The sequence below is a fragment of the Mastomys coucha genome, unplaced genomic scaffold (assembly GCF_008632895.1).
Source record: "Mastomys coucha isolate ucsf_1 unplaced genomic scaffold, UCSF_Mcou_1 pScaffold18, whole genome shotgun sequence".
Classification (NCBI taxonomy): Eukaryota; Metazoa; Chordata; class Mammalia; order Rodentia; family Muridae; genus Mastomys; species Mastomys coucha.
The window spans coordinates 92,996,757-93,010,512 of record NW_022196900.1 but is presented as its reverse complement, the minus strand read 5'-3'; the positions used below and the strand labels follow the sequence as shown (position 1 = coordinate 93,010,512).

Sequence of the window (13,756 nt, the reverse complement as noted above, 5' to 3'; positions counted from 1 at the left end):
AGCTTTATAGTTCTTTTCAGGCAGAAAAGGACTAGAGGTGCCATCACTGCCAGTCTCTGCCCATTTGCACTGTTCTAGTAGTCCTCTGCTTCCTTTGCTAGGTGTGGAGGGTGCGGCTTTTCAGAGCAGACTTCCCCATGACCGAATGACTTCGCAGGAAGCAGCCTGTTTCCCAGACATCATCAGTGGGCCTCAGCAGACACAGAAGGTCTTTCTGTTCATCAGGAACCGCACAGTAAGTGTCTATGCCTCTGTTTTTCACTTGGATTTTGAAAAGTGCCTATAAATTTTGTCGGGAATGAGGAAGACAAATAGAAGGGCAGAAAATTTTAAATTGTAATATATTTTTTCCAGAATTTATTGCCAGAGATAAATTGTCTTTTCCTTTAGGTATTTAAGATCTATTTTTATAGGTTTTGGTTTTGTGGTTTGTGTGCTTGTGTGGGTACTTGCATGTGAATGCACAGGTGTCTATGGAAGCCAAAGGTATCTGATGTTCCAGAACAGGAGCCACAGGCAGTTGTGAGCCATCCAGTGGGTACTGGAGCTGATGTCTCATTTCTGTATGCATGCATTTTTAAGGATCCTTCTCATACCTCATAAATACATAAAGACTCTACATTTAAATAAAACAAAATTTGTCTCAACTCTTTTTGGGCTGGAGTAGGGATAAGTGCAGAGATGGCTGTTTCCATTCTAGGCTAGTGTTCGGACACTGAACCTATCTCAGCCAGACCCCAGCAGTTACTTTAAGCAGTCACTGCTTTTCCTCAGCCTGTGGTGGCATACACTGGGGAGGCAGAGGCAGGCTGATCTCTGTGACTTCAGGACAGTCAGGGTTACCCTATCTCAGAAACACAAACAGAAAGCAAGGCTGCACTTCTAACCCTGTTTTATCACCTGATTTAACTTCTTCCTCTAGATTTAATAATTAATATCTGTATAATATTTCTCCTTGATAGGACTGTAATTTAATTAACATAAACTTCCATTTTTACTTTATTGTAATTAAACTCCCACTAGTTTTAATGCATTCTAGTTCTGTGTATGGAATATGCTTACTATGCGCATGATTCCTAGTATATGTAAGTAGAATCTCAATTTGTAGAAATCAAAACTTAGTATACATATTTTTTCAATATCCAAAGAGAACATTCACTTTAATAGTGGTTATACCGGGCTTAAAACCCTTAAACATTAGGAACATTTTTAGCATTTTGGTATAGATCTACCAAAAAAACTGAACTATACTCTCATTGTCCTGCCCTCATTTGTGTTTTTGTTTGTTTGTTTTTCAAGACAGGGTTTCTCTGCCCTGGCTGTCCTGGAACTCACTCTGTAGACCAGGCTGGCCTCGAACTCAGAAATCCGCCTGCCTCTGCCTCCCAAGTGCTGGGATTAAAGGCGTGTGCCACCATCACCATCACCATTTGCATTGTTCCACTTGCCGTTTGTGTTATTAAATAGCTCTGTGCTACTGTGAGCAAACCAACCCTATTTTGATTTCTTAGGTTACTGTTGCTGACTGCTTTGTTTTGGATTTATTAGTCCTGTATATGCTCTTTTCTTTTCGTTTAAATATTCTTTGCCAACATTTCTTTAGCTATCAGGCATAGTAGTCTTGCCTTTAACAGCAGCAGTCAGGATGATGAAGCAGGAGGAGCTCATTCAAGGTTAGTCTAGGCTACATAGTAGAATCTGTCTCAAAAGAAAACAAAATTCATCAGCTATTGGGGAAGGCAAAGTGTTATTTGTTAACATACCCATCATTTTCTCAAAGTATCTATGAAGTTTCTCGTGTTTTGCATATGTCTCCAAGAATGTTTACTTTTTACGCCTCGCTTCTTTAATTTAGTTACTAGATTGTACAAACCACTGCTAAATTTGTATCACAAAATACTATATAATTATGATGACAGGTCAGTTATACTGGAATTTTGAAACACAGGAAAGTCAGGGTAAAGTAAGTAAATGGAGAGCGGGGCAGTGGTGGCGCACGCCTTTAATCCCAGCACTTGGGAGGCAGAGGCAGGCGGATTTCTGAGTTCGAGGCCAGCCTGGTCTACAGAGTGAGTTCCAGGACAGCCAGGGCTATACAGAGAAAAACCCTGTCTCAAAAAACCAAAAAAAAAAAAAAAAAAAAAAAAAAAAAAAAAAAAAAAAAAAAAAAAAAAAAAAAAAGAAAAAAAAACTGAATGGAAACCTTGAAGTTGATTCGTCTCATGATTGTATCAGTAGGTATATACCTATAATATTTGCTTTTAGAGGAAATTTTAGATAAAATTGCCTTCATTTTATTTCATTTGATGGGCATTTTTGCTTTTTACTTAAATTTGGGTGATGGCTTTATGCAGTGGTTTCTGTTCTAATCTGATTCATTTCCTGTGACCCAATGTCCAGATTTGGTGAAGGATTGACCCAAGTTAGTACTGTAGTTTTTGGCTAGTGATTGCTTTCTTCTGCAGTGATTGCGTCTAGTCCCTGATTTCAGTTAGGTCTTTAGCCTTGTGACTTGAGTGCAATTGGAATAAAACCATGACTGAGTTTTATATCCTATGATGGAAAGAGAAAGACACTGTGAGAAGGTTGAAGAGCTTGAGTCGTGGATGTGGGAGAAATTGCATTCTCTTCTGATTGTAGCTCTCCAAAAAGTGGGATAGCTCTAGTCACACCCTTTGTAATTGGTTTATCTAATCAAACTAACTCCTTGATTAGAACTTAATCTACAAAACAGGGCTTGTGAATTTTTTAGCAAGACTTTAAATATGATGCTATTTATCCTGCATTGTAAAAGATTTCTTTATTTATTAAGCACACTGTAGTTATCTTCAGACACCCCAGAAGAGGGCATCAGATCTCATTACAGATGGTTGTGAGCCACCATGTGGTTACTGGGTTTTGAACTCAGGACCTTTGGAAGAACAGTCAGTGCTCTTACTCACTGAGCCATCTCCCCAGTCCTGCTTTGTATTTTCTGTGTGTGTGTGTATGTGTGTGTATTAGAGAGAAATTTCTGTTAAAACTCATGTTGAACCATTGACTATGTTGTGATCTTTTTTTCTTTCTTTCTTTTTCATTTTGTTTGTTTGTTTGTTTGTTTGTTTGTTTGTTTGTTTTTTGAGACAGGGTTTCTCTGTGTAGTCCTGGAACTCACTCTTTAGACCAGGCTGGCCTCGAACTCAGAAATCTGCCTGCCTCTGCCTCCCAAGTGCTGGGATTAAAGGTTTTTTCTCTTTCTTAAACCTAATACTGTCTTGGCTTGAGTAATGGAATGTGATTTTCTCCTGTTTCTCTGCCATGTGGTCAGAGGCTTCCCAATTTGTTATTATGTGAGGTCTTCTCCTCCATTCTTGTCCTCTAGGAGTCCTGTGACATTCACTTCATTATCATACTGCAGATCTTACTTCCTCTGAGCATCCTATCTTGTACCTTCCCTTGGTTGTCTCAGAACTAGAATCAGTCTAGTCTCTGTGTTTTGTTTTTTGTTTCCACTTCATTTACTTGTTCAACCCAAACCAAGGGTCTGTCATTGACACTTCTCTGCCCCTGTATACCTGCATGATTATAACCGTGTGATTTGATTTTTTTTTTTAAATCTGCTCAGTATCTGGAATTACATAACCCCAGGTTTAAATGCTATTTCTTACTGGTTATTTAGACATTTTCCTCCTTTTTAAGGTCAGCTAGCCTCTAGTTTCAGTAATTCATTGGTACAGTTTCTCATTAAGTAATGGCTTCCTTGTCAGTACTCTAATCCTCACTGTGTGTGAAAATACACAATTCATGGTAGAAGTCTTAAATTTAAGAGATGATTTTACAACTGGTTAGGTGACGTGTTTCTGCGAGTGTGTAATGCAACTTATGCCATCTAAATACAGTTGCAGTTATGGTTGGACAACCCAAAGATTCAGCTGACGTTTGAAGCTACTCTCCAACAGTTAGAAGCACCTTACAACAGTAAGTACTGTGTTTGTGGGGAGAAGTTCCCTTGGGAGCCTTGCAGCTTCCGTTGGCATTTTATTTCATCTTATGCTGTGCAGAAATGACCTTTATAAAGTTTGATTTTTGTTTGTTTTCTTGGTCTGTAAATTGTATTGATGCATGTGTTTAAGAGATTTCTAAATATTTTTCTAGATCTATTGTCTCACTTTGATCTATGGAATACTTTAGTATTTGATTAGCTAATTATCTGGTTTTCTTTCTGTTTACCCCCAACAAAGTCTTAAAAAGTTTTTGCTAAAATATATGAACATTGTTCATACCTTGCAAAGGTTTGCTCTCTGTCTTATCTGTAATGTAATATCTTTTTAAAAGATTTGTGTATGTATTTGAGTATTTTGTCTACTTATATGTCAGCACACCAGAAGATGTCATCAGATTCCATTATAGGCATTTGTAAGCCACCCTGTGAATGCTAGGTATTGAACCTGGGAACCCTTGGACCCAGTCAGTAGTGCTCTTAAAAGCTGAGCCATCTCTCTAGCCCATAATATCATCTTTAAAATGCCAATTTAGCCAGGTATGTGGGCACATACCCGTGGCCTCAGCATTCTGAGGTAGAAGCAGGAGGATTATTTATTAGTTCAAGGTCAGCCCCAGCTACGTAGCAAGTTTGAAGCCACCCTCAGCTTCATGAAACTGTCTCCAAATAGCAATCTCTCCCCGACCCCCATTTGTTGAACACTTTGCACTGTGTTACAGCCTGATAGCTCTGCGACTTTGTTTGCCAAGATCTCATGTGTAGGATGAGTTCACATTAAAGAGAACAATTAGAATAGCTGTGTGTTTAAACTGTTGGAAATGTGAACATATTTTTAATGTGCTCTACAGGTGATACTGTGCTTGTCCACCGAGTTCACAGTTACTTAGAGCGCCATGGTCTTATCAACTTCGGCATCTACAAGAGGATAAAACCCTTACCAAGTAAGGACTTCCCCACCAAGCCAGTTAAGTGGTTTTTAGTAATACTACTAGGCCTGGGTTAGTATTTGTGCTGCTGGTGACAGCTTACTTTTATTAATGTTTCCATTAGTGAAAATATTCTCAAGATTATAAGTCAAATATTAAATAAATAAATACATACATATATACACATTTCTCTGAATTTCCTGCTTGAGAAGGTTTTAGGAAAAGAAAGATTTCCAGTTTTTAAAACTTTGAATTAAAGAGTGTTAGAAATGGGAGAAGTCAGTTATGCAGGCAGCAGGTTTGAGGCTTCCCTCTGGTTCCTTTTGCTTTCAAAGTATTTGCCCTTAACATGCTGTTTGAGCAGTGTCTTGCTGGGATCTAAGAGACAAAGATATTCTAGAAAAAAATTAATATTTTCAGAAAGGAATACTAACTTAAACAGCAGTAAAACTCTTAAAGAGAATGGCTCACATTGGCACAGTTGTGAAGGGCTTCCTGAGTGGTTAGGCCACAGAACTACAAATTACTAGCATGACTCAGCCTTGTACATTCGGTTACAAGCTTATAGCATTGAATTAATTTCTACAAGTCTCTGACATTTATAATTTCCAGTCTCTACAGTTTGAAAGTAACTGAATTGTTTAAGACATTACATTAAAAAGCCAAAAGTTCTTGTGAGAAGAAAAAAATACACAAACCCAGAATTACAAAATACTATAATTTTTGTTCTCTTTTCTCCCTTTTAGTTAAAAAGACAGGAAAGGTGATTATTATAGGTTCAGGTGTTTCTGGCTTGGCAGCAGCTCGACAACTACAGAGTTTTGGGATGGATGTCACACTTCTAGAAGCCAGGGTAAGTTTGAGATTAGAAGCCTGACCTGATGGAAACATGGTAAAGAATTACCTGTTACAAATTAAAGAATTGGAGAATTTGTGCTTGCCCAGGCTGGTTTCTGTAGTGTTATAGAATATTTTTGGATACTCTTTAGTGTTAGTGTTGTGTCTTTTATTTATATTATGACTATTTGGTGCTGGGAATCAAACCCAAGAGCCTTGCACACAGTAGTTAAATAAATGCTCTACCATTGAATTCTGTTTTTGCTAAATTATTTTTGACAATAGATCTTTAGAAAGTGATCAGTGAATATGTGGAGTTCATAAATGATCCATCAGTCCTTTGGGTGGATAATTTCAGATAATTTTTTACTATTAGCACTCTTTTTCTGCTTTAAGGTTTATAATTGTATGTTTTATGCATATATTTGGGTGTGAATGTGAGTGTGGTTCCCAGAAGAGGGCATCAAATCTCTCGAGCTGGATTGCAGTTGGTTGTGAGTCACTCAGTGGGGGCGCTGGGAACTCAACTTAGATCCTCTACAAGAGTATCCAGTGCTCTTAACCAGTGAGTTGTCTCTCTAATTTGGGCTGGTCATAAACTTTGAAGGAGATGATGCTTACAGTGATTAAATTATATCCCTTGTTTGATAGACAGGGAAAGGGAATTATGTCAGGTAGACCCAGTCTTCAAGAACCAGGTAAAACCAAGAGGATTAGTTGTATTCATCATTATTCCTGGATCTTGAAACAGAAACTGAAGGTGAAAAGGGTGATAGAGGGTCACTTCAGGAAGCTATTAGAAAAGCGGTTTACATAAATCATTTTTTTTTTTCATATTTTGCCTTCTAGTGGCTTGATTTTTTTTTTTATTTAAAAAAAAAATGAAAAAAACCTTACTTAGTAACCTAAACATTTCAACATTTTATAAGATCTTTAAAATACTATGTATAATTAATTCAAAATTGCTTTTTAAGAAGTTTTAATTTTTTAAAGACTTATTTATTTATTTTATGTGAGTACACTATAGCTGTCTACAGACACACCAGAAGAGGGCATCAGATCCCATTACAGATGGTTGTGAGCCACTGTGTGGTTGCTGGGGATTGAACTCAGGACTTCTGGAAGAGCAGTCAGTAGTGCTCTTAACTGCTAAGCCATCTCTCCAGCCCCCAAAGTTTTGATTTTTTAAGATACTATTTAATATTTTTTAAAAGATTTATTTATTTATTTATTTTAAGTGTGTGAGTATACTGTAGCTGTACAGATGGCCATGAGCCATCATGTGGCTGCTGGGAATTGAATTCAGGATGGCCCCACTCTCTCCGGTCCGCTTGCTCCCACCCCTGCTTGCTTGGGCGTAATATACTGTAGCTGTCTTCAGACGCACCACAAGAGGTCGTCAGATCTCCTTATGGTTGGTTGTGAGTCACCATGTGGTTGCTAGGATCCGAACTCAGGACCTTCGGAAGAGCAGTCAGTGCTCTTACCTGCTGAGCCATCTCGCCAGCCCCTAAAATAATATTTAAATAGAGTATAGGGAAATAAGAATGATTTTCTTGATAGGCTGTTGCTTTTGTATGTGTTCGCTGTACTGGGTGTTAAGAGAAAAGGAAGGAAGGCTTAGCAGGTCATTGTGATCCTTCCCACATCATAGCTCGTAAAGTTTTGCTCTATAATCTTTGTTGTATATCTCAAATTTCCAGAGTGCTTTCGTATCTTCCGTATTTTAAGTTCCCACTGTAACTCAGTAAGGTTTCTCTATCCCCAAAACCTTAATCAGTAGACAGAAGCCTGGATCTGTTTAGGGCTAAAAGCTCTTGTTACCAGTTTGTGTTTAGTAGACATGGTTTGTTCTGGGCATCAGGTTCCTTAGGAGAGAACTTTTGTCAGAGAAGTTGTCTACCAAAAGACACAGTTACAACAACAGCCAGTGAGTGTATCTATCTGAGGTCCAGGCTACTTGAACTTTTGTGAGCTCAGCAGTTTAACACTAGCCAGGGCAACTTGATTAAATACCCAGCCCCCATCACAAGTAACTGTAGTAATTCAAGTGTAAGCATCAAATCATGGTGGTAGAAAGTTGGGTTTAGTGTTGGAGTGCCTAAGCATATATTTTCTGAGTGGGCCCTGTGAATTCTGTGCACTTAGAATAGCCGAGTATCAGGTTTAGCCTTCTGGCTATCACGTGGTACCATAACAGATCACTTCTGATATTCATGCTTATCCCAATCTTTTCTTCAACTTCAAGTTATCATTGGTTTATGTTTTGTGTACATAGTACTAACTTGACATAAGATTTTTCTCTTTATATTATGAAAGATTGAAGATTGAATCCTGGTGTGCTTAGTTATGGTTAAAACAGGCTAAATGACTTTGACTATTTCATTTCTAAAAAACAGGATCGTGTGGGTGGACGGGTTGCTACATTTCGAAAAGGAAACTATGTAGCTGATCTTGGAGCCATGGTTGTAACAGGTCTTGGTAAGTAGTTTAATTTGATACTGCAATACACAATCTAAAATGAGAAAGATAGAGCTTACATTTAAACCAATAGTTAATTTTATAATATACTAATCAGGGACTCACCATAGACAGTGAGTCATAGGGACACAACACAGAGAGTCATAGGGACACAACATAGACAGTGAGTGAGTCATAGGGACACACCACAGACAGACAGACAGGTATTGGGACACACCACAGACAGTGAGTCATAGGGACACACCACAGACAGACAGACAGACAGACAGACAGTTATAGGGACACACCACAGACAGACAGACAGTGAGTCATAGGGACACACCACAGACAGACAGACAGACAGTTATAGGTACACACCACAGACAGACAGACAGTTATAGGGACACACCACAGACAGACAGACAGTTATAGGGACACACCACAGACAGACAGACAGTCATAGGGACACACCACAGACAGACAGTCATAGAGACACACCACAGACAGACAGACAGTTATAGGGACACACCACAAACAGTGAGTCATAGAGACACACCACAGATAGAGAGTCATAATGAGAGAAGTTCACTTACTTTCCTTATAGTTGTGGTACTGGGCCAAAGGAGCAATAATCTGATAGGCTTCTTGCTAATAGTTCTGGATAGTTCAGATCACATGGCAAGAAACGGGATGTGAGTGCCTTTATATTTCACTCTTCTAAGGCTAATAAGAGTCAATCAAGTTTATCTATCATATAATCTCAGAAGTGTTTACCTTTTGAATGCCAGAATAGGAGGATTAAGTGGGAATTCTCACAGTGGGAATTAAACTCTAGCCTGAATTTGTTGTTGTTTTGATTCTGAGTTGTTTTGTTTTAATGAGACAGGGTTTTTCTCTGTAGCTCTGGAAGCCCTGGAACTCAATCTGTAGGTCAAGCTGGCCTGGAACTCACAGAGATCCAGTTGCTTCTGCGCACCCCCACCTCCCAAATGCTAGGATTAAAGGTGTGAACCACTACGACCTGGCCCAGCCTGAGTTTTGAGGGGGCAAAGTATATTTAAATCATACCAGGTCCCTTACCTCCTATTAGTGGGAGGTACCTTGCCAAGTATCCTTCTGAAGGTGGAAAAATGTGAATTGTACAAGTCTTTTGACACTAGGGCATCTTTTTCTAGTTCAAAGAAATTATCCTAAGGAAACAGACTAGTAAATGATGCTGTGTTTGGATCATTTCCAACATAACATTGTTTCTAATGGCACAGCGCTAGAAATCACATTAGAAGATTAAATTACTATATGGTGAGACATACCAATCCACTAAGAGTTATAGCTACATAGCATAACATGTTTGCAGTATATTACTAAATTATAGCTATCTCAGAATGGGTTATAATCTTTTTATGTGAAGCCTGTAATTCTGTACACCTAAATCGTAGAAAGCTCTGTATTTAAAAAATTAACTTAAAGGGTTATGAGTAATATAACTTTTCCCCCTGGCTTTTCCAGACAGGGTTTCTCTGTATAGCCCTAGCTATCCAAGAACTCACTCTGTAGACTAGGTTGGCCTCGAACACAGAGATCCACCTGTCTCTGCCTCCCAAGTGCTGAGATTAAAGGTGCCTGGCTTATTTAATATTTTTACATTGGTCTTGCCTTTTTTTTTTTCCCTGTGAGCTTTAAAATAGAAGATATAATTGACACCCTACATTTTCAGCTGTTTTATTCATTCTTTTGGCAATGCTGCTGGGGATCCAACTCGGTGCCTTGAAAGTGAGAGACAAGATCTGGAGTTCTATCCCCAGCCCTTGCTTTTTCTACAGGGCGTCTCATTATATAGCCTGGCTGGTCTTGAACACTCCATCTTCCTGTCTCTTGCCTTGAAAGTGCTGAATTTAGCATGTTTTTAATTTGAGTAAAGAAAATTTGACTTTGAGGTTTTTTATTTCAAGAGTATGCTGACTTTGAGTTTTTTCCTAGGTGGGAATCCCATGGCTGTTGTCAGCAAACAAGTAAATATGGAACTGGCCAAGATCAAGCAAAAATGCCCACTTTATGAAGCCAATGGACAAGCTGTAAGTTGATGACAAACAGAGCTTTTCAAAATTTCTTCGGTTCAGTTGGAAATCATTTTAGGGGAATGTATTACTAAGCATGATATGAATATACAGACTGAGAAGAGAGGAGAGCATGGCGTGAATATAGAGACTTAGAAACAATTGACATTTTTCTGGCTGTTTTCTTAACTCTGAGTTATATAGGAAGAGATGATGGTATATGTGCAATTTACATGTCTGCTTAGGCATTTTGTCTGTAGGAATTGAAAGAAGACTGGCCACATAATTAATTGGCCCTAGCCACTTTTTTCAATAGACCTATGGAATTGAACCTGAGTCTTCATATTTCTGTGCTGTCCCTCCATCATGTGCTTTAGCTCTGTGTGCTCTGTCACTTTGCTTTGTGTGTATAGATCAAGGCTTCTGACGGAACAGGGAACAGCCAAACAGTGGAACTTACTTACCCAGAGGTAGAGTAAGTTAGTGCTTATGGTCAGAGCCTTAGGAGCTTCTTGTCCTTGGTGTGAGACTAGCAGCAACATAATTGGTCTGAGATGCGAGTGGGCTGACCTGGGTCAGACAGGGCTAGGCTGTCCCTGGCAGTCCTGATTTTGCAGGTATGAGTAAAATTCAGAAGTTTGTGTTTAGCAGAAATCTGATCAGCTCCCCTGTCAGGATGAGAAACCACTGTCTGAGAATGTAAACATATGGTTAACTTTGTATTTTGAGGAAGAAAGTGTGCTATGTATTGTATGTCATAGCTTAGCTATTGTTACCAAAAGTGATAAGATTCCCCACTCTTGAGTTTTGCACGCTGACGATCTCAGCTGACATCTGTGTCTACTCCTGACTGTGGGCTTTATGGGCTTTAGATCAGAAAGAGGCTGGTGCTAAGGAAATGCCTTGGGTTATGACCAGAATATTCAGATTTCTTTTCAGGGCTTGTTTGTGAGAGACAAACTAACAAAATAAGAGTGGAATGAGAGATAAGGGATAAAATAGATGTTAACTTTTTAATAACTTATAAAAAGTTACTAATAATTTACTGATAAAAGTCAGTAAAAAAAATAAAGTTGAAGATAGTTCTCTGCCACAGTCCAGTGTTACTTATATGGGAATAACACCCCTCCAGTTTTCATTATGGAAATTTAAAAAAAATTAGAAAGTAGGAAGAGTATTATTAATGTACTTCCATTTCCCCAGTTTATTTAGTTTGTCCTGTTTCTTCTTCTGGGAGAGAGGGTACAAAAAACCTGTCATCCAGAAGTTAGCATCTATCAAACCAACCTGGTTTGCGACTCAGGGCCCCAGCTACCCGCCCCAATGTTCTGGGTTCCCAAATGAAAGAACATGCAAGAAGCCTATCAGCAAGATCAAGTTGAGGCAGATTTACCAAGAGTTAGAGCCAGTTGCTACAGAAGAGTCAGGGCATGAGGGTGTGTGGAGGTGACTGGTGGGACAGGGTGAAAGGGGGAGGGAACACATCTGTGAGGTGCAGTTTAGGACTTCCGCCCATGGTTGCACACTGGGCCTGAGGAAGGTGAGTGGATGGAGAAGGCTCTGAGGGAAAGGATGAGCTCATCCTGGTGAGGCAAGAAGACAAGCTACAGTGTAGCCTTGCTGTGTAGGTGCTGGGAGCAGAGTTTGGCACAGGGGAAGCGACTGGATGAGGTGGGTATTTGAGGTTAGCAGCAGGAAAGAGCCTGGCTGGGTGAGAGAAGCGAGGCAGCAAGAGATAACCAGAGAAGTTCGTTCAGTGTTCATACGCTCTTTATCTGAGACTGGCTCCTGAGCCTCCCACCTGAGTCCTCCAAGGGCTGAGACTGCGGGCCTGTGGAACCAAGCACAGCTTAGCTAAGCTCATAAAATAAGCTTTTAGTTTTGTGTTTCCTGCATCGGGAATGGGATCCAGGCCCTCGGTGCTTCTAGGCAGTTGCTCTATCAGTGATCCTTAGTGCTGGTTTGTTTTGTTTTTGTTTGGTTGGGTTTTTTTTTTCCTCTTCTAGATAGGGTTTCTCTGTGTAGCCCTGGCTGTCCTGGACCTCACTCTGTAGACCAGGCTGGCCTTGAACTCAGAAATCCACCTGCCTCTGCCTCCCAAGTGCTGGGATTAAAGGTGTATGCCACCACTGCCTGGCTGGTTGTTTTTTTTTGGGGGGGGGGGGTGTTTAACGTTATTGATGATTTTATTTCTATGTAGCACATTTTTAAAAAAACATATGTTTTAATAATATATCCACTAGCAAGTTCCCCTGAAGCATGGTCTCTCCTGTTTCAGTGTGAGATATGATAAACAGCTTGTATAAGAACTTCAGCATTTGCTGGTGACCATACTATAGAAACATATATTATGTGCTGGCTTAAGCTCCCTATCTGAAGTCTAGCCCGTTGGGGAAACATTCAGTAGTTTGAACAAGGGCTATGTTTTTTCTTTCCTTTTTTCACTTTTAGATTTAATTATATTATGTATTCAGGTGTTTTGCGTACATGCATCTCTGTGCGTAATGTGTGCCTGTTGCTCATGGAGGGCAGAAGAGGGTTTTGAATCCCTTGATACTGGAATTACAGATGGTTGTGAGATACCCCGTGGGTGTTGGGTATTGAACCTGCATCCTCTGCAAAAGCAGTAAGTGCTCTTGGCTGCTGAGCCATCTCTCCAGCCATGGTGTAGTTTTTTTCCCCTAAGTCTATTTGTTATTTGATGCTATAGCTAAGTGATGGTTCTTCAGGCATTTTATTTAGTTTTAGAAAGAATTCTTTGTAGCTTTGAGTTCTTCTTGCCTTTTGCATAACTATATGTTAGAAGCCACATTAATATGTTTTTCTGTCTCGGATGGTATGGCTCAGTAAGAATACAGAAGTGTTGACCTGTAGACTAGTTTGTCACTTAGAGGACAGTACAGAGAACCGTGTTTTCACATGCTTATAATTACAAAGGATGCAGGAAGATGAGAAGTTGAGTAGGTCAGCAGTTTCACTTTGCAGAATGGAAAACTTTATCTCCCATGCACTTCCCTAAAGCCACTGTGGTCAGCACTTAAGAATCAGTTTGTTCCTGGGGTTCTAGTTCAGATTCTCATTTTGTTCTGTTACACCTGCCTGTATTTTCAGGAAGATAGGTGGGCAGGGCGAGTGATTGCCTGTGCGACTGTCTGCCAAGTCTCCTCTTCAAAGAACTTAAAAGTAGTTCTCCTGAGGCCTAGCTCCATGGAGTATGCCTTTAATTCCAGTACTTGGGAGACAGAGACAGGTGGATTTCTTTGAGTTTGAAGCCAGCTTGGTCTACAAGTTCCAGGACAGACAAAGACAATAGAGAAACCCTGTTTCAAAACAAAACAAACAACTAAGTTTCCCTTGGAGCCAGCAAGGCCCACCTAGAGTAGAGATTACTCAGCCGTTAAGATTTCTTAACATTTATAAAATGAGAGTCAGAGGCAGGCAGATTTCTAAGTTCGAGGCCAGCCTGGTCTACAGAGTGAGTTCCAGGACAGCCAAGG

At 39.7% G+C, this 13,756-nt stretch overlaps 1 protein-coding gene across 4 annotated transcripts in view; it reads left to right on the top strand.

The window, feature by feature from the left end:
- Kdm1a (lysine demethylase 1A) overlaps nucleotides 1-13,756 on the top strand; it is a 52,668-nt gene that overhangs the window by 23,536 nt on the left and 15,376 nt on the right. For all 4 annotated transcript variants that reach the window (XM_031379110.1, XM_031379108.1, XM_031379107.1 and 1 more), the window contains 6 exons: nucleotides 102-235; nucleotides 3,879-3,957; nucleotides 4,831-4,923; nucleotides 5,655-5,761; nucleotides 8,145-8,226; nucleotides 10,183-10,277. In XM_031379110.1, coding sequence (XP_031234970.1) covers nucleotides 102-235; nucleotides 3,879-3,957; nucleotides 4,831-4,923; nucleotides 5,655-5,761; nucleotides 8,145-8,226; nucleotides 10,183-10,277 — 590 coding nt within the window. The remainder of the gene's footprint in view (nucleotides 1-101; nucleotides 236-3,878; nucleotides 3,958-4,830; nucleotides 4,924-5,654; nucleotides 5,762-8,144; nucleotides 8,227-10,182; nucleotides 10,278-13,756) is intronic.